Here is a 24,223-nt window from a genome sequence, read left to right on the forward strand (position 1 = left end):
CATAGAGGAGAGACACACAGAGAGGAGGACAGAGAGACTTGACAGACACGGATAGGAAACAGAGGCAGAGAGTGAGGTGGCGGCCAGGAGAGCATCTGGCCTCTCCCCACACACTGTCGCCCCCACTGTGGTCTTAGCCAGCCGCCCAGCTCCTCACCCACCCTCTCCAGTGTCTCCATGGACTCGACAGGAGGGGACCCATTCTCAGGTGCTCCCCGCAGGCCCCACACCGTGGGCTGCTCTCTGGGACTGATGCAGAGATCCGCTGGAGGGGACGCTCCCTTCTCCCTCCTCCCACCCAGCCACGGGGCGCTGGAGCCATGAGAGACAGGAAGGTGACGTGCTCTGTACAAGCCGCTGTGTTCCTGGAAGGGAAATCCTGGGGTGTGGACACTGTGTCCGTTGGGCGACAGCGTGTTTTTGTGGACAAATACAGTGCCTTTGGGGACTTATCTTCACAGACATCTGTTTCTCATACTGGAGGGCTCGGTTCCCTGACCCCAAAGTCTCTGCGTCCATGATCTGATTAACCTGAGCAACACTTGTTCCCGCTGGCGTCTGACAGGTCTGGCTCTGCTACTCAGGAGCTGTGTGGCCCTGGGGCCGTCCCCTCCTCTCCAAGCCTCATTTTCACCCTCCGTTAAAATGGGGATAATTAGGTCCTTGCTTCATCCTAGCAGCATTATGTGATGTGATAAAAACGAAGCACCCAGCACTCACTCAGCAGGAATTGGTTGACTGCCCCCTTCGCCCGGCCCCTTGACTCAGAGAAGGCACCGTGGAAATGGAAGCCCAGTACCCCCCACCCAGCCAAAGCCCCTCTTAAGGCTGGGCTCAAGCTGGGCCTAGGTTTCTTGGCGTGGCTGGCTCTTCCCCTAGACTATCACCGGCTTCCATCTTGAACCTCAGGGGAAGCCTGGACTGCAGCTCAGCCAGACATGCTGGGTAGGGTGTAGGACTGACCATGGCACACACTCCCTTCAGCTGGGTTTAATTGTACAGACTGGGAGGTAGCCAACATTTTCCTGGTTGGCTTTCCACCGCAGGGCGAGGCAGGGGCTGAGTGGCCTAGGTCACTGCAAAAGCGGCTCCCAGTGCTCAGCTGAGAGGAATTAAGACCTGAAGGCCAGGGCTGATGGACAGAGCGTCCATCATTGCCAGGCAACACTCTTGACCAAGGAGGGGGACACCGTCATGGTTGGGAACAGCCCCGGGTCCACCTGCCTGCTCCACACTCTGCTCCACAATTGCCCAGGGCCCGGCCTCACCTCCGGTCCTGAGCAGCCGGGTACACAGACAGCAAGTGTATGTGAGACGCTGGCTCCGGACTGCCCAGTGCCTGTCCCTCTGGCCCACCGTGAATGTGCCTGAGCCAGAGCCTTGCCTGGCCCTCACCTGGGAGTGACCGTCAGAGAGCGGCAGAGCAGCCCCTTTCCACCAGGGCCTCTTCTTCCTCTCTTTCTGCCATGTCTTCCTCTCCAGTGTTTTTATTACAACATAACAAACATGCAGGACATTAGAAGACTTATTTGCTCTATGCTGTCATATGACTTAATATTAAAAGACATAAAATCCTTTACAAATTAACCTATTCAATGCAATCCCAATAATGATTCCACTTGCTTTTATTTTTTAGACTCTCCAAAAACTGACTCTAAAATGTATATGAGGCATCAAAGCTTCAAATTACTGTCAATCTTAATGAAAGGGGGCACCGGAGGAAATAAAGCATCATGGGTCTAGTCCCAACCCCATCTCTGACCTCCAGATAGGGAAAGGTATTTACAGGGCCAGAGTGCTAAACCGGAGACTGCAGGGATAGGAAGGAAGAAAATGAAACAGAACAGCACACTCAGTCACAGACCCACGCACAAATGATGACAAAGGTAGCACTGTCAAGAAAGATAAGTTTTCTGCTGATGGTGTTGGAAAATGGTTCAAATGAAACTACCTCAAATATAAACCACCTCAAGAGCCCATGCAAGAGCAAACTAGGGTGAAATAATTTGGAAGTCGTAAGTTTTGAGTACCCATTGCTTTTGTTTTTACTATAGTTATTTCCTTGTAGGGTTTTTATCATTGAATTTTTAATAGTGCTGTATTTGATAACTGACTCAGAAAAATCCCTTGAAGTTTAACTAACAATCACCTCTTACACACCGGTGCTCCACTGTACCAGCCTATCAAGGTGGGGGGACCTGGCTGATCACAGAGGACTACATTTCCCAGAAGCCCCCTCTCCCAGGACCAGCCCTCAGCTGTAACCATAGAGATAGCTAACAGATAGTGAGGCTGTCCACCAAGGGTAAGGAGGGTACACGGTGCTGCGGGTGGCTGGCAGGGGGAGAAAAAAGGAGGTAGGGTAAGGGGTGTTTTTGACCTACAGCCTCCAGGCCTGATCTTTCTGGGAAAGTTTTGTTTTATTTTGGTGTGTGTGTGTTTAGAGGCAAGCGGAGGGAAGTTGCTGCTGGGGAGTTGTGCAGGGCCTTTGTTAGGCAGGGTCCAGGGAATTTTGAGGGACCTGCCTCCCGCCAACTTGGCTGTAGCTGAGGAGGAAATAAAGCGTCATGGGTCTGGTCCCAACCCCATCTCTGACAAAGGTGTACCGTAATCCTGGACTGAGTGCTTGCCCCAGCTACTTACTGACACTTTGACCTTCTTTCCATCCTATTTCCTTGCTGACCCACCATTTCCCTGCTTCCACCATCCCTTCTAGAACTTTCCCATCTCCCAAGGCCCTGAAACATGGGATTCAGAGAAGGACCTATGTGGATTCATATCCCAAATCTGCCACTTAGTGCTGTGACCTTACGCAGTTCACTTAACCTCTCTAAGCCGCAGTCTTCACATCTGCAAAGTAGATCCTATAAGACTATCTGCCTCAAACAGTCAATCAAAGTTAAACAAAGCCCTTAGCACGGGACTTGGCAGGCAGCAGCTGTACAGTACACCGCATGCCTTGGAAGGCACCCACCATACCAGCTGCCCTCCCTGGGCTCTGCTTCTCTGTGCCTGTGATGCAGATAGCTGGATCTGATGACAGGTTGTGCTGCTTGGCTGGAGGTTTGTCCCGAGGGAAATGGGGTCCTGACTGGGCCCTGCTGGACAGGAGACATCACCTGCCCGGAACTCGGGCAGACAGACCTCCAGCAAGGGATGTGTCTAGCCCTTCCTGAGTCCCAGCACACACATTGTCAGAACTGGACAAAAAGCCATCCCTCTTTCTGTTTTTGAACTTCTGGCTGGGCTAGTTAGACCTCACTCTTGCCAAGTGAAGTTGTGTGCAACTTTGTTTTCCTCTTTTTATTTTTTTTTTATTTTTTTTTTCCTCTTTTTATTTTTAACAGTGCAGGAGGTGGAACCCAGAACCTGCCACATACTAGGCAAGCACTCTACAATTTAGCCACACCTCTGAAAGTCCCCCTTTTTATTGTAGAGACACCGAGGCCCAGCAGGGGTCAGGGCCTAGCAGGAACTGTCGGTGGAGCCAGATTTCCCCTTATCCAAGCTCAGCCTTGACCGGCAGCTGTGACACAGCTCCCCAAGAGGCAGAGGTGGCCTGGGCAGGGGTGCAAAGTGCGGAGCTAGGTACCACCTTGCCCTACCCCCTTTGTGTGGCTCTATGGATTCAATGCCAGAGCCACATTCACGCTAGGCAAATGCTCTACACTCATCCACATCCCAGCCAACTCTCCTCCCAGTCCTGGCTCCTCTCCAGGGGGACAAATCTGGGGAGACTGCTCTTTTATCTCCATGCCCGTTGTCTCCCCCACCACTACTGGTGGGTGGGATGCTGGACTTTTGCTTAGTTGCTGACAGGAAAGCAGATGTAAGGGCTGCTGGTGGAAAGGTCTCAGCTGGAGGCGGGGGACTTCTGGGTCACCTGGGATGGCACTGGGCAGCCTGAAACAGGGACCCAAGAAGAGGCTGAGTTTCCACCCACACTGAAAGTCTGGGGGGGGGCGGGCAGTCGGGCCTCCGTGGTGTCACTGGGGACACCAGCTCCCCCATCTGTCTGCTGTGTTACCATATCCTTAGCAGGCAGGCTTGGTGCTCATGAGCAGACTCCTTACAGTTGTACCCAGTTCTCTCTGGCCTCGTGTGCATGCTTCAGGCAGGAAAAGGAGAGGGGCTTCAGGTTCTTAACCCACCACCCAGCAGCCTCTGCTCAAAGCTCATTGGCCAGAACTGGTTGCATCGCAGAACAGGACAGTCCAGCAGTGGGGCATTTCAAACTGGGCACCTTGCTGCCCCTTACTAAATGGGTTCTCCTGTAGGGAAGCAGGCCTGGAATCTTGGGAAGGTGACCAGGAGTCCATGTTAGTGAGGCTTTGTGCTGTGGCCATAGCCAGGCCTTCCTGGTAACTGAGCCTAGATAGCTTCTCTGTGTAGATCAGAGCATGATAACACACCCCACGCCCTTTGCCCAGGGGCCTTGGCGGCAGCCCGGCCCTTACTCTCTCTGTGCCTCAGTTTGTAGTTTGGCAGGATAAGATCTCATTCACCTCCCGCCTTCTTCTCTTTTTTTGTCATATTCTTTATCACCTTAGTATTTTGAATAATTTTCTTTAAGCCAAGCCACTTATTGGCTTTAATAAATGTAGCTTTAAAAAAAAAATATGTCTTAATAGGAAACATTATACTATGTAGCAATTCCTACAGCCTCAGTAGCATCACTTGCCAGAAAGAGAAGGTAACTGTCAAAAATAAAGATCACGATAGCAAAGCCACATTAGGGACTTTGGGCTAGTTGACCTGGTCCAAGAATGGCTCCCAACCTGGGGTCTAAGTGTCTTTGTTGATTTGCAAGTGGTAGAAGTGCTACAGATGCACCAGTACCAGCCAGAGACTTTCTCCTTGATTGAATGGAAGTTGAGCAGGAATTGCTTCCCCCCTAAGTGATGGACACCACGGCCAGGCGCACACAAGCAGTCTGGGTGGCTTCTGCCTGGCCTGACGGGCCACTCTGAGAAATCTGTCCTTCACTCCAGAGACCTCATCTCCAGACAGCCAGACACTGCCGGAATGGAGGTCCTGAAGGAGAAAGTGGAGGAGGAGGAGGCTGCCGAGCGGGAGGAGGCTGCTGAGCGGGCTGAAAGGATGGAGAAAATGAGGCCAGCAGAGGTGCAGAAGGAGGAAACCATTCTGACCCAGGAGATGCTCAGAAACTTGGAGAAGAAGTTATCGGAGATCAAAATCCCCACCCCAGCAGAGCCCCTGTGAGTGTGTTGGAGCAAGGGCAGACCAGGGCTGGGCACAGGAAGAGCCAGGCCAGGAGGAGGACCAAGGACATAGGGGAGTGGGCTAGAACTGAGGGCTCTGCTTTCAGACTGGCTGGTCTGAGCGATCACCCTGCTCCTCCTTGTCAGTGTCACCTTAGACAGATCACTCAACCTCCCTCTGCTTCCCTTTATCAGTTTAAAAGTGCTGGTGCTAGGCAGGGGTACACATCTGTCATCCCTGCTACTCACTCGGGGGTTGGGGTAGGAGGATCACAAGTCTGGGGCCAGTCTGAGCAACTTAATGAGACCTGGTCTCAAAATAAACAATAAAAAGGGCAGGGGATGTAGCTCAGTGCTCCCTGGGTCTAACCCCCAGTGCTAGAAAGAAAGGAAGAGAGAAAGAAAAGAAAGTGCCAATAAGGATGCCTGGCTCCTGGGTAGCTGCGAGGATTAAATGATGAGGTAGACAGAAGGTCCCCAAGCACCTGGACTGATGCCATGTGCATTGTGGTGCAGGGTTGTAACTGAGGACACTGTTGACATCTCCAACCTGCCCCTTTCCTACAAAACCAACACGCCCAAGGAGGAGCACCTGCTGCAGGTGGCCGACAACTTCTCCCGCCAGTACAGCCACCTGTGTCCGGACCGCGTGCCCCTCTTCTTGCACCCCCTGAATGAGTGTGAAGTGCCCGTAAGGCTGGGACCAGAGGGCAGGGCCCAGAGTGGGGAGCACAGGGCAGAGGGAGGCGGCACCGGTTCTCCAAGGTCTCTGCTGAATAGCAGGCCTCCTGCCAGTCTGAGCTTCTAGTCCCTACAGCATAACTGCAAATGCCAGCCAGCCGCAGGCTCAGGGTCACTCAGCCCTGCAAGCCCAGGCAGTGCTGATAGCTTCAGGGGACACTGAAGCCTGTGGTTAGTGGATCAAGGAAAGAAAGGAACGGGGTTTGAATGGGGATCTGGTTTTTAATGTGGCTGTTGACACAAGTGTTAGAAATGTCCATGCGGGCCAAGTCAAACAAGGCTGAGGAGCACTGTTGGCCTGCGGGCTGCTTTTTTGCAGTCTTTGGATTAATCCCATGCTGCTTCAGGTACAGATGGGGAAACTGAGGCCCCGAGAATACCAGGAAGCTGCCTAGGGTTACAGGGTTGGAAGGAAGAAGTCAGTACTTTGCTTTGGTCTTGGTGCAAGTCCTGATCTATTTTGTTCTATTTATCTGCCTTTCCCTGGTGGGCTCCACTTCTAAGACTGGAGCATGCCCAGGAGCTACCCCTACCCAGAATCTCTGCAGGCCTCGAGAGGGTCACATGCCTGGCAGGAGACCTGAACTCTTTGAGTCACTTTGGCCAGCTCACTCGGCCTCTCTGGGCCTCAGTCTCCCCTGCTGGTACCCTGGGGGATGCAGGCCCTCCCCACCTAGATCCTGAATAAGCTTGTTCTGGCCCAGCTACTGCCGCTGCTCCACAGATAGCTGCCATATGCCAGATCCGGGCGTCATTCTCCAGCCAGGGTCTGCTCTGCCACCCCAGGTCCCTCAGGCCTGGCCTGCTGCGTGGGCCTCAGCTCCTGGGGTCTCCCTATGCATTGGAGGAAGGAGGCCTCACCAGGCACCAGATTGCAGAAGTCCCTACTGTGCGTGGCCCCTGACATGATCTCTCCCCTTGCAGAAGTTTGTGAGCACCACCATCCGGCCCACACTGATGCCTTACCCTGACCTCTATAACTGGGACGGCTGTGCCAACTTTGTCTCTGACTTCCTCACCAGGGTGCCGCTGCCTGACCCCCTCAAGCCGGTAGGTACCACTCACGGGCTGCATCTGTAGCCCAGTAGACCTGAGAAGAGAAACCAGGCAGGGTCTGAGAGGAGGCTCAGCCAGGGTCAGGCCACAGGGACCCCCTACGGGGAAATGGGCCAAGAGAGAACTAGCCACTTGCCCAAGGACACACAGCAAGCCCAGTCCCCTTGCTGCTGCCTCTTTGTCTCCTCTGCCTCTTTCTGCCTTGGTCCCCTTCATGACTTCAGGAGGTGCAGAAAGTTGGTGATGGGGGACACCAGCGGCCCACGGCCCTCAGCCCCGCCCCTGGACAGGTGGGAGACACTGAGGGGCAGTGGCCTGGCCATGCTGACCGCCTGCCCCACAGCCCTCGCACCTGTATTCCTCGACCACGGTGCTCAAGCAGCAGAAGGGGAACTGCTTCGACTTCAGCACGCTGCTCTGTTCCATGCTGCTCGGCGCTGGCTACGACGCCTACTGCGTCAACGGCTATGGCTCGCAGGCCCTGTGCAACATGGATCTGACGCGGGAGGTGTGCCCGCTCACTGTGAAGCCCAAGGAGGTATGGCCAGCGTCTCCCAGGATGCACACACCCATGCTGTGCCATCCTTAAAGGAACGTGTCCCTGCCCCAGCCACAGGGATGCAGCTCTGTCACTAAGCTGCCCCTCAGCTGCCCTCGAGTCTATATTCCAATCCAGTGGAATAACCTCTCAGCCCTAGGTGATACACAGCCCATTTCTCCACAATGGGTGGTCCTTCCCTGTCGTGTGACTCAGTTTAAGCTTCTGTGCACCCCTGGATAAGTCTGGTGAGTGCCACACGTCCCCCCAAGAAGAAGTGTTCCACATTTACCGTATGCATTTGGCAAATCCACCTGCCTCTCGCATCTAGAGAACTAATGGTCCAGTGAACAGAGATTTGATTCTCAGTCCCTTCCTCCGACCCAGGGAAAAAGGCCCCTTTTTAGTAGAAAAAGAAGTGGCTCTCCAGCATGCGGTGGTTGTTTTCCTGTGTGGCCAGAGCTGCTGTGAACACATGACATGCTCTTAAGTGAATTTAGTGATCAGCCATCCCTTTACATTTGGGAAACAGTCCTGCTACAGTGCTTTCCACAAGTTGGCTGCACTCCAGGACTCTTCGATCAGGGTCAAGCTGCCCAGGGGGCCCGCGGTGGGGACCCAGTGACCTGAGCCCTGCAGCAGGATGCACGGCACCTGCGTTGCTGAATGAGCACCCGTACCCCAGGCGCAAGTGGAGAGAAGGCAAGAAAACGGGAGTCCCCAGGACAGCCTTGCTGCTCCCCAAGGGAGGGTGGAGCAAAAGCTCCAATGTAGCTGTGGCTCTGAGCTCACACATGGGCTCTTAGCCAAATGTTAATAATCAAAATTATGTCAACAAGTAACAGATGCAGAGAACTTCAGGCTTGCAGACCACATTTGTGTCCATGCACTCCGTTGCTCCTACGATAACCCTGCATGGTAGAGGTTATGGCTCTTATTTTATAGGTGGGTCTGTTGAGTTGAAATAGGAAGGTGAAATCACATGACCGAAGTCACACAGTGGGTGCAGGGAGACCCAGGGACTGCAGTGGGCTGTGTTCACCTCTAAACCCTGGAGAGTCCCTGTTCTCAAACTGTCACAGGCCCACTTCTGCAGCTTCTGCCATGCTCTTCCCAAGGAACACTTCTGGCTGCCTCACATGTTTATACACGCATGTGCTCACACTGACACTCGTCAGCACTCATGCACATACACACACCCACAGTGCCTATATGCACATGCGCACATATTCACATGTGCATCCACACCCACATCCACATGCACATACACACACACACACACACATGCACACACACAGGCTTCTCTTTTCCTTCCTGACCCTGTAGACTTGTACAATGAGTCAATATGTGAAATCCTCCAAGGATAAGATTTGAAAAATCTGACCATCCACAGTTTGCCCCACCTTGTGGGTCAGATCTTCGTCACACTTAGCTGGTAGGGAACGAAGAGGAGAAACGTCCTCCTCCCTAGCCCCTCCTTGTCCTGATGGACACCTCTTATGGGCATTTTCCTCCTCCACTGCACTAGCCTGGGGAGAAATTTCCAGTATTCTCACCCCTTTACAAAGCAGCCTGAGACCCAGAGGGCCCCAGAGCTACAGCTCCCATCCCCTCTGCTGTTTGGGCCACCAATCCTGCAGGCTCCAGGAACAGCCACCAGTCTCTGGCCCCAGGGCAAAGAGGTCTCAGCTCTTGGAGCCATGTGGAGGGTCCAGCTCGGGCCCAGTCACCCTTCCTCTCTTGCTGGGGCAGACAGTCAAGAAGAAAGAGAAGGTGCAGCCCAAGAAGTACACCATCAAACCACCCCGGGACCTGACCAGCAGGTTCGAGCAGGAGCAGGAGATCAAGAAGCAGGAGGAGGCCAAAGCCCGGGAGGAGAAGCGGCGGTGGGAGGAGGAGGAGCGCCTCCTGGTGGGTCCCCTATGGCCTTCATCCTGGTGGGCAGTGGGGGACACTGTTGTGGATACTCTAAGGACCATGACAGGCACAGTTCTCCTGGAAGGATGAGGAGAGGAAGCCAACTGGTTCCTTTGTTTGGATTCACCAGTGAACTCTTTATTAAAGGAAAGAACTACCCTACTTTCACCCAGAATCTCAATACCCAGAGCCAACCCCAATACCTACAGCTGCTCAGAGTCCAGTTTGTGACCCCAGACTTAGTCGAAGCCCCCAACTCATTCATTCAAAACTGGGCTTTAGCCTGGCTTGGTAGCATATGCCTGTAATCCCAGCACTTGGGAGGCTGAGGCAGGAGGACTGTTACAAGTTCAAGACCAGCCTGGGCTACAAAGTGAGCTCAAGGCCAGTCTGAACTGCATAGCAAGACCCCGTCTCAAAAAGACAAAAATAAAATAAATAAGCAAACAAACAAACCCTGGGCTCAGAGGTGGGTGATGGAGGCAGCCAGGCAATTGTCCCTTCTGGAAAGAACTCAGCTCTCCTGTGGTTCCCCAGCTCCCGGGGAGAAGTCTAGACACCAAGCCCTACACGCACACCCAGCTGGCTGGTGGTCACCCACTTTCCCTGTGCAGGAGGCAGAGAAGGCGAAGCCTGATCCCCTGCATGGCCTTCGGGTGCACTGCTGGGTCCTGGTGCTGTCGGGGAAGCGAGAGGTGCCCGAGGGCTTCTTCATCGACCCGTTCACGGGGCGCAGCTACAGCACCCAGGATGACAACTTCCTGGGCATCGAGAGCCTCTGGAACCACAGGAACTACTGGATCAACATGCAGGACTGTTGGAACTGCTGCAAGGTGCCCTGCAGGGGCTGGGGGAGGTGTGAGGGAGGACAGAGGGAGGTGTGGGGTGGCCCAGGGAGAGCTGCCGCCTGGCCATGAGGGCATTGTGCTTTCCTGTGGCTGAATCCTCATTGCCTGAGCCCTTGTCCATCACTAAGCATTCTGAGAAGATTAACATCTCCATTTGGACTTGTGCATCCTCTTAAGATGTGCATTGTGTGAAAGAGTTTTTTAAAAACTCTATATTGACATATAAGGTACAGCTGAAATGTATGCACATCCTAACCACATAGTTCAGTGATGTCCCATGGATTGAACATGCCCTTGATCTGCACCCAGATCAAGAAAGAGAGAGCTGGGTGTGGTGGCACATACCTGTGATCCCACCCCTGAGGGAGACTGAGGCAGGAGCGTCTCAAGTTAAGTGTGCATGTACTTTTAACTTATATGACTGGCCTTCACACACACACACACACACACACACACACACATACACACACACACACCAGGGGAGTGCAGAGAAGTGCACAATCTTTACATTTTCACACCCTGGGCCCTCTACAGAACCAGGATGAGCACCTCAAAAGTGTCTCTGCCCCCTCTTCCCCCTCTGCTAGTCACTAACACCCCCATCGTCGAGCACCATCCCAAACCTAAGCACATCCATCAGTTTCATTCGGTGTCAGACAGTTCTCTCAATTGAATCATACAGTGCAGATTCTTTATGCCTGCACCTTCCCATCCACCGCTCTGCGTGTGGGCCTCATCCATGTTTTGTGTGTAGCTGTGTTTCATTCATTATGCATTTATTTTTCTATTCTATAGTTGCACATTTAGATGTTTCCATTTTCTTGATTTTTGTGATTTTTTTATTTTAAAAATAAAAGGAGGAAAACATTAACAGACAGACAACATTTTACAAAATAGCAAAGGAACAGTACAGACAGAATGGAGTTACAAACAAAGTGGTAGGGAATTAACAATGCTTGTTGTATTACATATTGATATCTTCAAAGTGGTTTCTCATGAAAACAGATATAGACATGCAATGCTGATCAACGAAAGACTCATTGACAGTTTCTTTCAGCAAAGAAATACAAGACAGTAGAACAGCCATGTTAACTATCCTGCATATACATACATACAAACTTTCTCCTTCTTTCCCTTCTCTTTTCCCACATCCCAGTTGCCCTTTACTTTTGAGTGCTTTCCTATCAATTCACAATGTCTATCATATCTCCTAGTTTAAACTAACTCTTTCAGGTTTTACACTAGTGAAACAATGTGGTGCTTGCACATGTATGTTTGATTTATTTCACTTATGAGTATGGTCTCTAGTTATGACCATTTACCTATAAAAGCCTCGAGTTTATCTTTCTTTACAGCTGAGCAATATTCCATTATATAAAAGTACCACAATTTTCTTATCCAATCCTCAGTGGATGGACATTTGGGTTGCTTCCACATCTTAGCAATTACAAATTGTGCTGCTATGAACATAGGTGCACATACATCACTGTGATATGATGTTTTTAGATCTTCTGGGAAAATACCCAGCAGGGGGATAGCTGGGTTGAATGGGACCTCTAGACCTAGTTTTCGGAGGAATCTCCAAACTGATTTCCACAGTGGTTTCACCAGTCTGCATTCCCACCAGCAGTGGAGAAGGGCTCGATTTTTGTGATTTGAGATAAGGTCTCACTGTGCAGTTCAGGCTGGCTTTGATCTCACTACGTAGCCCAGGCTGGGCTCGAGTTTGTAGAGAACCTCCTGCCTCAGTCTCCCAAGTGCTGGGATTAAGATGTGTGCCATTGTGCCTGGCTGGGACTATTTTGGATAGTGCTGCTGTGAACCTTTTTGTACATATATATCAGGAAACATGTCCTGATTTCTGCTGAGTAGATACTTGGGCACATATTTCATTTTAGAAGATTCTGCCCATTTTTAGAATCATTGTGTCAATTACACTCAGGTGTGAGAGTTCCAGGAGCTCCATCCACATCTCCATCCTTTGTGTCCCAGCTGTTCCAGTGAGCATGTAAGGGCAGCACTGTGCCAGGCGGGGTACACAGGCAGGGTGCAAGGCAGGTAAGGCTCTACCCTCAGTGTGCCTCCATGTCATGGAGAAGAACAATAAGCCAGCTGGACTTGCTAGCCTTGAACTGGGGCCTCCAGGCTCTGAGTTCTGTGCTCTTTTATTGTTTCCAAGGTCCTCTGTTCCTGACCAGGCCAGTTCCCAAAGGTAGATTCTTGACCCCTTTGCTCCCTATTGCAATGTGACTTCCTAGGACCATGGTTACCCGCTGGGAGACAGGCAGAGTCTACATGCAGTGGAGGGCAAATTGCTCTGCATCTGGAAGAAGTCTGAAGTTCTGAGGCAGAGCTAGGTTCGGTGCTGCATGCATGTAATCCCAGCATTCTGGGAGGCTGAATCAGGAAGATTACATATTCTCACTGGGCAACTTAGGGAGACCCTGTCTCAAATAAAAAATTTAAAAGGCTGGGGATGTAGCTCATGCAGCGTGAAGGTCAAAGGTTCAATCCCCAGTACTGACAAAAAGAAAAAGTTCCAAGACAGAGAAACTTCCCCTTCAGCAGATGACGGTTCACCCCTATCTCCCTTAAGGACGTGATTCCAGGATCTCAATCCTCACGGCTTTGCAGGGGTACAGGAGATAACACTCAGGTGCTTAGAACAGGCCCTGGTTATGCAATAAATATTAGCTCTTGTTACTCTCATTTCACAGATAAGGAAACTGAGGCTCAGAGAAGTGAAACAACTTCTCCCATGCCACACCCCTGGGCCAGAGCTGAGCCTGCCCTCCCCAGAGCCAGGTTGAAACCTCTGTGGTCAGTGTCCCCTGAGGGTAATGGCCCTGTGGACACCGCTGTAGTCCTCCAGCCCCTCTTCCAGCCTGCAGGTCCTTATTCTGTCCTGCAGCACCCACACCCCCAAACTAGCACACCTTGCACCTGTGCCAGGTGAGGGACAATGATGACAGAGATAAAAGAATGATGAAATGAAGGCCAGAGGGGCAGAACTGCATAACTAATGAGGGGCTGAAGGAAGCAACCCACACGGTCACTGCCACACAAGCACTGGAGAAGTGCTTGCTCCTCCCAAGAACCTTGAAATGGCATCAGGGTGGAGGAGGGGGCTCCTGGGGCATGCTGAAGGCAGAAGTTGTCCGTTCTTTTTCTCTAGGAATAGGACTTGATATAAAGGAGCAACACATACGTACTGCTTACCACAGACACGTGTGCCAGAGGTTAGGACAGGGTGGACAGAGAAACAAACATCTGAGCAATTGGTTCCTCTTGGCCAAGCTTTGACTGTCCCCAGCCACTGTTGCATCAACAGGGTCTCTGGCCCTCCCTGTTCTCAGCCACAGTCCACTTCTCCATCCACCACCCCAGCTAGGGCAGAGTAGACTCAGGATCCCTCCCAGGACTCCAGCAGGACAGCACAGCTGAGTGCTAAAGCCTCTCGCAGGCCATGGAGTTGGTCTTTGTTATCCCGGAACATGATGGGGATGGCGTGTTTCCTGCGAGGTGGCCTAGCACAGAGGTGCTCCCCGCCTGCGGAAACCGTCTGCTGAGGGGACAGCCGTCCTGGCCTCGGACAGGCTAGCAAGGAGGAGGTGAAAGAGCAGCCCCTACCCACCTGAGTGTGCTGTGCCCCTGCCCAGCTCCCTTCTCCCTGGCATGGGGGAAAAGCTCAAGGCAGCTCTTTCTCCCCAGCCATCTCCCAAGGGTTGCCAGATCCCCCTTCAGTAAAATCTCACCGGTCTGTCAGCAGGCTGCCCCGCAGAGGTACACAGTAACCTCCCATCCGACCTGTCCCTGCCTTCCAAGAGGGTTCCACATCTCTCCCAGCAACCAATGCAGGATTTATTTGTAGGGAGACTGGGTGATGGGAAGGGAGTACTGGTCCCTCCCCTGTGGGGCCTCAGTTCCCCCACTGAGAGTGTGGCATGGAGCGGACATTCTGCACAGGCCTCTGCTCGCCTCTGGGAGCTGTTTCCCCCTCCTGTGGAGCAGATGAGGCATGGGGGGCCACTCAGCTCATCTCTCCCTCCACCAGGACTTGGTCTTTGACCTGGGAGACCCTGTGAAATGGGAGTACATGCTCTTGGGGACAGATAAGCCTCAGCTGTCCTTGACCGAGGAAGAGGATGAAGGGCTGAATGATGATGATGACTTACAAGATCAGGTGAGTCTGAGGCATGTGGGGCAGGGGAAGGCTGTACACACTGTCTTGCTTCAGGCAGCCTACAAAGCTCCCCCAAGCCATGTATGTGTATGGAAGGGGAATCAGGTGGACCCATTACAGCTCCTTCAAAGCAGAAGGGCCAAGAAGTGCCCTCACTTCACAGATGAGCAGTCTGAGGTCCAGACACAGCAACTGAGCCTGCCCAGGACTCCCTGGGTCAGGGGGAGGCTGGGCCTTGGATTGGGGCCTCCTGATCATTCCCCCAACCATCCACCCTGCTCAGGGGCTGTCCTGCTCCCATAGAAAGCTTAGCCTCAGAGTGGGGTGTGAGAGCCTCTTTGCTGGCCCCCGGGAACCCCAGGGACAGCCACTCTTCAGCTCCATCCGAGGGGCACTGTGATTTCCCACACTCTGCAGGCCTTTCTTGTCTATCCTCTCAGCGCTGGCCCAGACCCTAGATCACCAGCCTCACCTCACCAGGCAGGTCTGTGTGGGAAGCTCAGGGGCCCCGCTTTCCATCTGGCTGCGTGGCCTTGGGCAAATATCCTGTCTTTGGGGACCTCAGTTTCCTCATCTATACGTAAAATGGGGGATCCATCTTCACAGTCACAATAGTAGGAACATTAGGCTGCTAGGGCTGCTGTGGCAAAGCACCACAGCTAGGGGGCTTGAACCTCATTCTGGAGGCTTAGGTCCAAGATCCAGGGGCAGCAAGGCAGTCTTTTCTGAGGCCTCCCTCCTGGGTTTGCAGGGGGCACCTTCTCTGCATCTTCACAGGCATGAGTCTGTGTCCTGACTTCCTCCTGTAAGGACACCAGTCCCACTGGATTAGGGCCACCCTGATGGCTGTATTTGGACTTGGTGACCTCTTTAAGGACTTGACCTCCAAATGCAGTCATGTGAATGTGGACAGACACAAACCAACACATGTGACAGGCAGCATCCACCCGGCCCCCACTGAGTATCAGGCTCTGCTGTGGTGCTGAGCTTCAATTTACACATTTAAACCTCCAGGCCCACCCGGCAAGGTGGGCACCAGTGCCTTTATCCAGACTGTTACCCACCGTCCCCTTTTACAGAGGGGAAGGCTTATACATAGAGGGGCTATGGAACTGACCCAAAGGGACTCAGCCAGTAAGTGACAGAGCTGGGATCTGAACCTAAACAGCCTGGCTCCAAAGTCTGGGTTCTCAACAGCTACTCTCCTGGGGTTGCTTGAGAAGGAAACTAAGCCTCAAGGTGTGAGGCGCCTGGTGCAGTGCTGACTCACGTGGAAAAGGGGTGGAGCACTCTGGGAGTCCTCCTCTGGAGACCAGGGGGGCCCTCTCCTGAGCAGTAAATCCCGGACACAAGTGCCCCCTGCTGGCCATGAGGTGCAAATAGGGCCTGGAGGCCCCATACTCAGGGCCGTGACACAGCTCCGGTTTGGAGTCCAGGTCCATCCATGGGCCTGGAAACCTTGTTCCACCAAGACAGACAGATGCCATCTCTAGGAATCAGCATTCAGCCACCTCTAAGATTTCTGCCAGAGAGCACTGCTGACCACTGTGTTCCCTGAAGAAGCCACAAGTAGACCAGCAAGTGTCGGAGGTCTGACCAACCTTTGTGGGAGAAAAGGTACACACTGAGAAAATCTCCTCCAGGGGTCGGTGTGTACCTCGTCTGAGGGCTATTTATCTAGATCCTTATTTTACAGGTGGGGACACAAAGACTCAGAAAGAATAACGTCAGCCTGGCGGTGACCTCTGAGCCCTTTAGATACTGAGCCCTTACATCACCGAGCCCTCCCCAGAGGCCCAGTTTTCAGTTAAGGGAACTGAAACTGGGGTGGGTAAGGGACTCGCCTTGGCTGCTTAGCTGGTGTTGGATGAGGGTGAGCCTGGGTCCACTGACTTCTTAGGGGTGTGGGCCATGCCGGACATCAGGGAGGGCTCCCTGCCGGAGCTGACGCCTCCTGACTTCTGTGTCTTCTGTTCTGAGCTCCATCTGCCCCGGGAAGCCGAGGACCCCTTGCCTTGGAGGTGGTGTGGGCTGAGGCCAGCACCACGCACCTGCCCCCACTCTCCACAGGGCAAGGAGACCGAAGATAAGAGCTTTGACATGCCATCCTCGTGGGTGGAGCAGATCGAGATCTCCCCGGAAGGTCTCTGCCGATGCTGTTCACTGCTCTCTCCAGAACAAGCCCTGGGCTCCAGGAAGGTGTCCATCCACAGCCAGCCTGGCAGGGGAACATGCAGAGGCTGCCCTGGCCCCTCCTCGCCACACTTCTCGCTCCACCTTCCCTTCTTCCCATCCTCCCTCCCTCGACCCACAGCCAGCTCTGTGGCCAGGGCCTGACTCCATCTGGCCCACAAGAAGGGCTCAGTGGACATCAGAGCCACTGAGGACTGGGACACAGCCCTTCCCCTCCCTCGGATGCCTGTCTGGAGTGGCCATGTGCAGTACCCACAGCAGATGGTGCAGGGTATCACGACCTGGGAAGGGCAGGCAGAGATGGTTGGAGAGTAGATACCATGTGTCCAGTATTCATATCCGTTAGCTGCCCAGGTGCCCACCTGGGAGCCCCAGACCACAAGGAGGGCACAGGCCATCTCTCCAGGGGGTGAGTACTGGAGAGGAGGAGGAGCACATAGTCCAGCCCGAGGTGAGCAACTTCGGGGAGGGCAGGCAGAACAGGGTCACTAGGCTAAGTTTTGTTTTTGTTTTCTTAGCTTTTTTTTTTGAGACAGGGTCTTGCTGTGCAGTCCCAGCTATCTTTGGCCTCACTGTGGAGCCCAGGCTGGCTTCAAACTCACAGTGATCCTCCTGCCTCAGCCTCTGGAATGCTGGGATTATAGGTGTGCAACGCCACACCCGCCTCAGTGGGCTAAATTTTAGGATCTGTATTGAGCCCAGCAAGGGCAGGAGGCCATGGTGTTCCTGGCAGAGGGACTGAGCTGCACAGGCAGGCACATGGCAGTGAGAATGCTGTGGCTGGGTGCTATCCCCTAGTCTATGCAAATCCCATTCTTGGGCAGATCCATGAGCAACTTGGGCTGGGGTGGTGACCATTCTTCTCCCAGGAGGGGTTCAGGGCCTGGGGTTCTCAGTGCACAGTGCTATGGCATGGAAGAGTGGCCAGGTGGGGTTGGCCCTCCCTGCCCCAGCCTGAAAGGAGAGACCTCAGTACCCGTGTGCCCACCCACAGCGTTCGAGACTCGGTGCCCGAATGGGAAGAAGGTGCTGCAGTACAGGAGGGCTCGGCTGGAGAAATGGGCCCCGTACCTCAATAGCAATGGCCTGGTGTGCCGCCTCACCACCTATGAGGACCTGGAGTGTGAGAGACAGCGCTGGCTGGGAGGCCGGGACGGGGTGGCTTAGCTGTGGGGGGCAGGAGAGCTGGGTCCCCAGTGTACCCTGTGACTTTGGGCATGTCACTTCTGCCCTCTTAGTGTAAGTGTGGGCATTACAGGCTCTGTGCTGGGAACAGTGGGATGCTTCCTACTGCTTCCCTGGCTGCAGTGAGCATCCTTGGATCCCACAGGTACCAAGATTTTGGAGATCAAGGAGTGGTACCAGAACCGGGAGGACATGCTGGAGCTGAAGCACATAAACAACTGCACAGGCCTGCGGACCGACTACTTTAGGCCGGGCCACCCCCAGGCTCTGCGCAGTGCGTGAAGCCGGGACCCCGGGGGTGGGGTGACACGCACCTTAGAATAGCCTCCATGACAGCAGGGTGCCGGGGGAGGAACCAGCCTCCAGGTATCTGCTCCCTAAGCAAAGCAGATGTGCATCAGGGAACTTGGAGGATCCAAGAAAGCATGGCCAGCGCTCCTGCAGGAAGGGCAAGGCCAGGGTCACATTCCTGCCTGCAGTCAAGGCTAGGATTGGGCAGGAATCCAGCCAAGGGCACCCAGTGTGGGCTGCATTTAGAGCGGTTGAGGATGCTGAGCATAAAGCCAGCTCCCCTGTTTCCAAGGACAATGCAGAGGGCAGAGTGTGCAGTGTGAGTGTGCAGTGTGGCCATGGCCCCATGGGGTTGGAGAGGCAGGTAAGGGGATGTCTTAGGAGAGAATCAATATCCTAACTGGTGGTTCACCAAAGAAGAGTATGGTGCCAATACATGCTGGGAAAAATGATGAGCCTCATTTGGCAGTAGAAATTTTTTTTTTTATTTTAAAGACAGTAGTAAATGAGAAACAAACAAACAAACAAAAAGTGGAACAGTAGCAGCATACCAGAATTACAATCATAAACAAATCAAAGCAAGAACATTCAAAGTGATACAGGGTCTCAAGACAGAATAATACGAACCAACAGTGGTTGTTACATTATATGTTGCTACCCTCAACTAGGCAGTAGAAATTTTAAAAATGAAACTCAACCCATAAGGGACCATGTGGCAGCCCTCATGCCAGCAAAGACAAAAAAATAGTCCTGTTGGGTAGGAGCAGGTATGGGAGTTGCTCATTGCTGTTGCTGTTGGTAGGTCACCAATTGGTTCATTTTGTCTAGAGGAAAATCAGGCAAAATAGATTAAGAATAGCCTTGGACTGGGGTGTAGCTCAGTGGTAGAGTGGGTACTTAGCATGCCCAAGGCCTTGGGTACCATCCTTAGCACCTAAAATAATTATGACTTTAAAATGTGGACACTTTTTGACCCAGTAATTCCACTGCTGAGTCTTTGGTCTTAGCAAATAATGAGCAGGAACAGAAAAATGCATAATGCAAGTGGTTATCATGGTGTTGCTTTTAATAACAAGAAGTTAGACGCAATCTAAACACATCAATGCGCAATCAGGTCCAGCTAATGTTCATCCATGCCAGGGAGCCACCTCCTCCCCGGTCCTGGGGTGGGGTCAGCACAGCAGCAGGTATGGCACTTGGTCCTCACCCAGGTGTCTCCCTCCATCCCAGTGCACGCATACAAGTCTATGCAGCCCGAGAATGACCGCGTCATGGAGTTTTATGAAACAGCCCGTGTGGACGGCCTGATAAAGCGGGAGGAGACTCCCAGGACAATGACCGAGTACTATCAAGGACGCCCAGACTTCCTCTCCTACCGCCATATCAACTTTGGGCCCAGGGTCAAGAAGTTCACTTTGACCAATACAGAGTCAAACCCCCGGCCCATGGTGGTAAGATTTCGTGGTCTCGGGGACAGGCTGCCTGCCTTTTGTGACACACAGCAATCACCCCCAGCACAAAGACAGCCCTGGCTCTGGAGTGGCCTCAAGGCCTGCAACATTTCCTGGGCACTGACTACAAGCCAAGCATTCTGCCAGCTGTATGACCCCTAGCTGACTGGGACCAGACTGAGCCCTCAACCCACAGGGCTGTTGTCTCCTTCTAGTCCTGGACAAACACACAGCATGACAAATATAAAGTAGTACGGCACCCCAGGCATTATGAATTAATAGGTTTGGTCTTGAGAATCTTTTCTGACTTAACTGACACCTGTGGGTGGGTATGGGGGCTAGAATCCCTCTGTTACCCACTTTACATTAAATTGTACATTTTTCTCTCCAAATCATTACACATGATTTGACAACTGCATCCAAAGAAGTTCTTTCTAGCAGTGACAGATGTTTAGTGAGGGAGAAGGCTGCCTGGGCAGGGGGATGTGGGGGGCCATGAGCTCCCCATCTCTTGAGGGGGTCTGAGCAGTCTTGTTGAGGGAGTTGGAGAAAGGCTCCAGCACCATGCAGGGCTGGAGTGGCCTGGCTCTGAGACCCTGGGGACCCCAGAATCCATTGCCAGGCTGTTCTATCGGGTCCCCAAACAACCCCAGACTCGAGTCCCAAATATCTATTGCTTCTGCCCACGGAGAACCCACAGAAGTGCCCTTCTTTTCATCCTATGGGTGTTGCACCCTCTCAGAAAATCACAGAGCAGTTCTCTCGCAACCCGGAAAAGCCTGCGGATGAGGACGTGGCGGAGCGCGTGTTCCTGATTACAGAGGAGCGCATTCAGCTGCGCTACCACTGCCGCGACGACTACATCACCGCCTCCAAGCGCGAGTTCCTGCAGCGCTCTGAGGTGGACAGCAAGGGCAATAAGATCATCATGACGTCGGACATGTGCATCAGCTTTGAGGTGAGCGGGACCTGCGGGGGCAGGGCGGGGTGAGCCCGATGGAGTGGACCTAAAGGTACTGGCCCTTGTCCTGCTCCAATGACACTGCAGAAACAAGAAGGACGCCCCTAAAGCCAGCCCGGAAGTTCATCTCTGCTCCATGGGAAAACCCACAGCTCCCATCCTGGGACCTTTCCCTTTCCCACCCAAATGAGAACCCAGTAGGCTGGGACCATTCCTCATGGTCCCTGCCCCACCCCTGGTCAGTGCAGATCCCAGATCCCAGGGACACATGCGGGGGTGGGGAGGGGTGGGGCTTCTTACCTCCCCCTGTAAGGCGCTCACCTTCCTTGTCAAATCCACACTCTGCCAGCACAGTCCTCGGCTTTACTCTGCATATTTTTATAAATGGGCAAAGTGGCCCAGAGAAGTTAAGCAACTTGCTTGAGCTCACATGGCAGGAGTAGATCAAACCAGATGGTCCCAGGCCTGTTGTGACCTCTCTGTCACTGTGGTGGTTCTGGTCCCAGGTGGAGCCCATGGAGCACACCAAGAAGCTTCTCTACCAGTACGAGACCATGATGCACCTGAAGAATGAGGAGAAGCTGTCCAAACACCAGGCCTGGGAGTCCGAGCTGGAGGTGGGGGATCCCACAGGACAGAGGGCAGGGGAGGTGATAGGGAGCGTCTCAGTCATGCCCTGTGTCAACTCCCAATTCAGGTGCTGGAGATCCTGAAGCTTCGAGAGGAAGAGGAGGAGGCACACACGCTGAACATCTCCATCTATGACACTAAGCGCAATGAAAAGAGCAAGGAGTATCGGGAGGCCATGGTGAGCCTCGCTCCCAGCCCTGTCCTGGCCCTTCCCAGCCCCTCAGCCAGGATCCAGGCCAGCCCCCCTCTCAGGCCTGTGGCCAGGCCAAGGTGAAGAATAAAGGCGCCCTGATCTAGCTGCTCCCCACTCCCTAGGAGCGCGTGATGCACGAGGAGCACCTGAGGCAGGTAGAGGCCCCACTGGACTACCTGGCTCCGTTCCTGGCCCAGCTGCCCCCGGGTGAGAAGCTGACACGCATTCAGGCTGTGCGCCTCAAGGATGAGTGCCTCAGCGACTTCAAGCAGCGGCTCATTGACAAGGCCAACCTCATCCAGGCCCGCTTTGAGAAGGTACAGTATCCTCATCTAGAAGATGGTATCCTCATCTAGAAGATGGGCCCAGGGCTTTCAGCCCAGCACCACACAGATCTGTGAGGGACCCACAAGGGGATGAGTTTCTCAGTGCTTGGGGTTTCCAGATGGCTGGGTTGTTCTTCCTTGCTCTTGTGAATGGATGGACGATGGATGGGTGGATGGGTGCATGGATGCATGGATGGGTGGAAGGATAGATAGATGGAGAGGAGAGATGGAGGATGGATGGGTGGGTGTGTGGATGGATGAATAAATGGGTAGGTGGGTGGATGGGCAGGTAGACAGCGAGATGGAGGGATAGGCTAAGGAATGGACAAGCAGCTAGATGGATGAATCCATGAGTGGATGGATGGATGGTACATTACAACAACTCCCAACCCTTGACCCATTTCTGTGGGTGAGGCACACACCACATAGTTCCCATGCAGTTTTCACACAGAGTTCCAAAAGCACTAGGGGTGGGGGAGACAGTAACTTTCATTTTGGAGAAAAGAAATTGGAAGGTCTGAAAATGTCAGTAACTCCTCCAGAGCATGTGGCTGACCCTGCTTTAGTCTCATGGATGTGGCATCCCTCTAAACATGACCCCAACACCTTCTATCCAAGACTTGCTGGGACCCCTGTGTCTGCCTCTCCGGCTTGTCTAGTGGTGCTGTCTGGTGACCAGTGGATGGTACCTGCAGCCTGGGTGAGGGTCAGCCCTCATCATCCCCTGCTCTGCTTGTCTCTCTATGACCACAGGAGAACCAGGAGCTGCAGAAGAAGCAGCAGTGGTACCAGGAGAACCAGGTGACGTTGACACCAGAGGATGAAGACTTGTACCTGAGTTACTGCTCTCAGGCCATGTTCCGCATCCGCATCCTGGAGCAGCGGCTCAATCGGTGAGGGGGTGGGAGCCAGAGAGGACCTGGAAGCTGCCCCCTGGCTTGGGAACCCCTCACTCCCCTCCTTCCTCCCTCTGCTTCAGACACAAGGAGCTGGCTCCCCTAAAGTATTTGGCACTGGAGGAAAAGCTCTACAAGGATCCACGCCTGGCAGAGTTCCTCAAAGCCCTTGCTTGACCCTCATGGGCCTATGATGGAAGCTGCCGGAGACCAGACAGAAGTCCATCCAGCCTGGCCCCGGGCATCTTACAGCCCGCTAATGCCCTTCCGCTCAGGCCTGGTCTCACTGCCACACTGCTTCGCACCTCTCATAGTTTTCCTGTAAATAAACACACTTTCAATTTGCCATTTGTGTCTCAGATGCGTAAGCTCCAGTCCACCTTTTCTCCTTCCCTTCTTTACCTGTAGCCTGGGACCACCCCTTCCCACCCACCCAGCCGTCTTCCCCATCTGCTTCCTTGCTTCTTGGTGGGAAGGTGAAGTTTCCACAGCACTTCTGCACATGGTCCCACAGCCACTGCAAGCAATCTGTCAGACCTCCACATGGTGAGGTGGCCATGCTCTCAGAGTGCGAATGGCCAGGCCAAGGTGCACACCCAAGAACACAGGGGCTTGATGTGAGTACCAGGGACTGAGCCCCACTTCCTCCTCTTAGGATTTACCCATCTGTGAGATGGGGCTGACACTGCTGCCTTAAATAAGGCTTATGGAACATAGAGGACTGGCAATGTCACCCAGAGAGCACTCACTAAATGTTAGCTTAGAAAATGGCATAGCCAGGTATGGTGGCACATGCCTGTAATCCCAGCACTCAAGAGGCTGAGGCAGGAGGATCGCTGCAAGTTTGAGACTAGCCTGGGCTACATAGTGATCTCAAGGCCAGCCTGAACTGCATAGTGAGACCCATCCCAAAAATACAAAAAAAAAAAAAAAAAAAAAAAAAAAAAAAAAAAAATACCCAAGGATCAAAAGCAAGATGCAGGCTGGATGTGGTGATTACAGATTACACCTGTAATCTCAGAACTCAGGTGGCTGAGGAAGGAGGATCTCCAAGAGTTCAAGACCAGCCTGAATTACATAGAGAGCCCTTGTCTGGGGGGCAGCAAAACATGAAAATCAAATTCATTAGTCTCCAGGGAAAGGAAATGTTACCACACACCAATCAGCATAACAAGTGCTGGCAAGGAGAAGCAACAGTAGCTCATAAACAGCTTTCCCACTGAGGTATAAAATCAGCACCAGCTCTGTGGGAAACTGGCAGTGTCTACTGAAGGTTAACTATGGCCCAACAATTCCACTTCTGGGGTCAGCTCTGCCAAGGTGCTGTTGTGCAGGTCCTGAATGTACCAGAAAGGCCCAGCTGGGTTGGTCCTCAGGGAGGCACTGCTGGGAAAAGATGGAGCTTTAAGAGGTGGGGTCCAGCGGGAGGTCTTTAGGTCAAGGAGGGGCCTCTGCGGGCCCCAGGATCTTCCTCTCTTCCCTCTTTGGCCGCTGAGCATGAGGTAGGTGTTTTGCTTTGCTGTGTGCTTCTGCCATGATGTGCTGCCCCCTACCAGAGGCCTAAAGCCAATGGGTCTGCATAATCATGGTCT

General features: G+C 53.2%; 1 protein-coding gene across 2 annotated transcripts; it reads left to right on the forward strand.

The window, feature by feature from the left end:
• The first annotated feature begins 2,280 nt into the window (after window positions 1–2,280).
• On the forward strand, window positions 2,281–22,977 carry Drc7 (dynein regulatory complex subunit 7). Of its 2 annotated transcripts, none has more exons than XM_005388404.1 (18): window positions 2,281–2,305; window positions 4,992–5,219; window positions 5,739–5,913; window positions 6,888–7,013; window positions 7,363–7,557; window positions 9,310–9,468; window positions 10,089–10,307; window positions 14,377–14,505; window positions 16,576–16,648; window positions 17,693–17,821; window positions 18,029–18,157; window positions 19,405–19,625; window positions 20,368–20,583; window positions 21,093–21,203; window positions 21,284–21,394; window positions 21,532–21,726; window positions 22,489–22,628; window positions 22,715–22,977. In XM_005388404.1, the coding sequence occupies exons 2-18, from the start codon at window positions 5,026–5,028 to the stop codon at window positions 22,806–22,808; spliced, it is 2,616 nt and encodes an 871-aa protein (XP_005388461.1). In that variant the 5' UTR covers window positions 2,281–2,305; window positions 4,992–5,025; the 3' UTR covers window positions 22,809–22,977. The 2 variants fall into 2 exon arrangements, with proteins under 2 accessions (XP_005388461.1, XP_005388462.1); XM_005388405.1 differs by having other exon boundaries at window positions 5,739–5,823.
• The last annotated feature ends 1,246 nt before the right edge of the window (window positions 22,978–24,223 follow it).

This window comes from Chinchilla lanigera, unplaced genomic scaffold (genome assembly GCF_000276665.1).
Source record: "Chinchilla lanigera isolate Chin_1 unplaced genomic scaffold, ChiLan1.0 scaffold00032, whole genome shotgun sequence".
NCBI classification, from domain to species: Eukaryota; Metazoa; Chordata; class Mammalia; order Rodentia; family Chinchillidae; genus Chinchilla; species Chinchilla lanigera.

What these genes read in the sequence shown, in the direction of transcription:
- Drc7 (XM_005388404.1), top strand. Translation starts at nt 5,026, where the DNA reads ATGGAGGTCCTGAAGGAGAAAGTGGAGGAGGAGGAGGCTGCCGAGCGG. An exon ending in TCACTGTGAAGCCCAAGGAG is followed by an intron (nt 7,558 to 9,309) that starts GTATGGCCAGCG and finishes TTGCTGGGGCAG; the next exon opens with ACAGTCAAGAAGAAAGAGAA. An exon ending in ACATGTGCATCAGCTTTGAG is followed by an intron (nt 20,584 to 21,092) that starts GTGAGCGGGACC and finishes TTCTGGTCCCAG; the next exon opens with GTGGAGCCCATGGAGCACAC.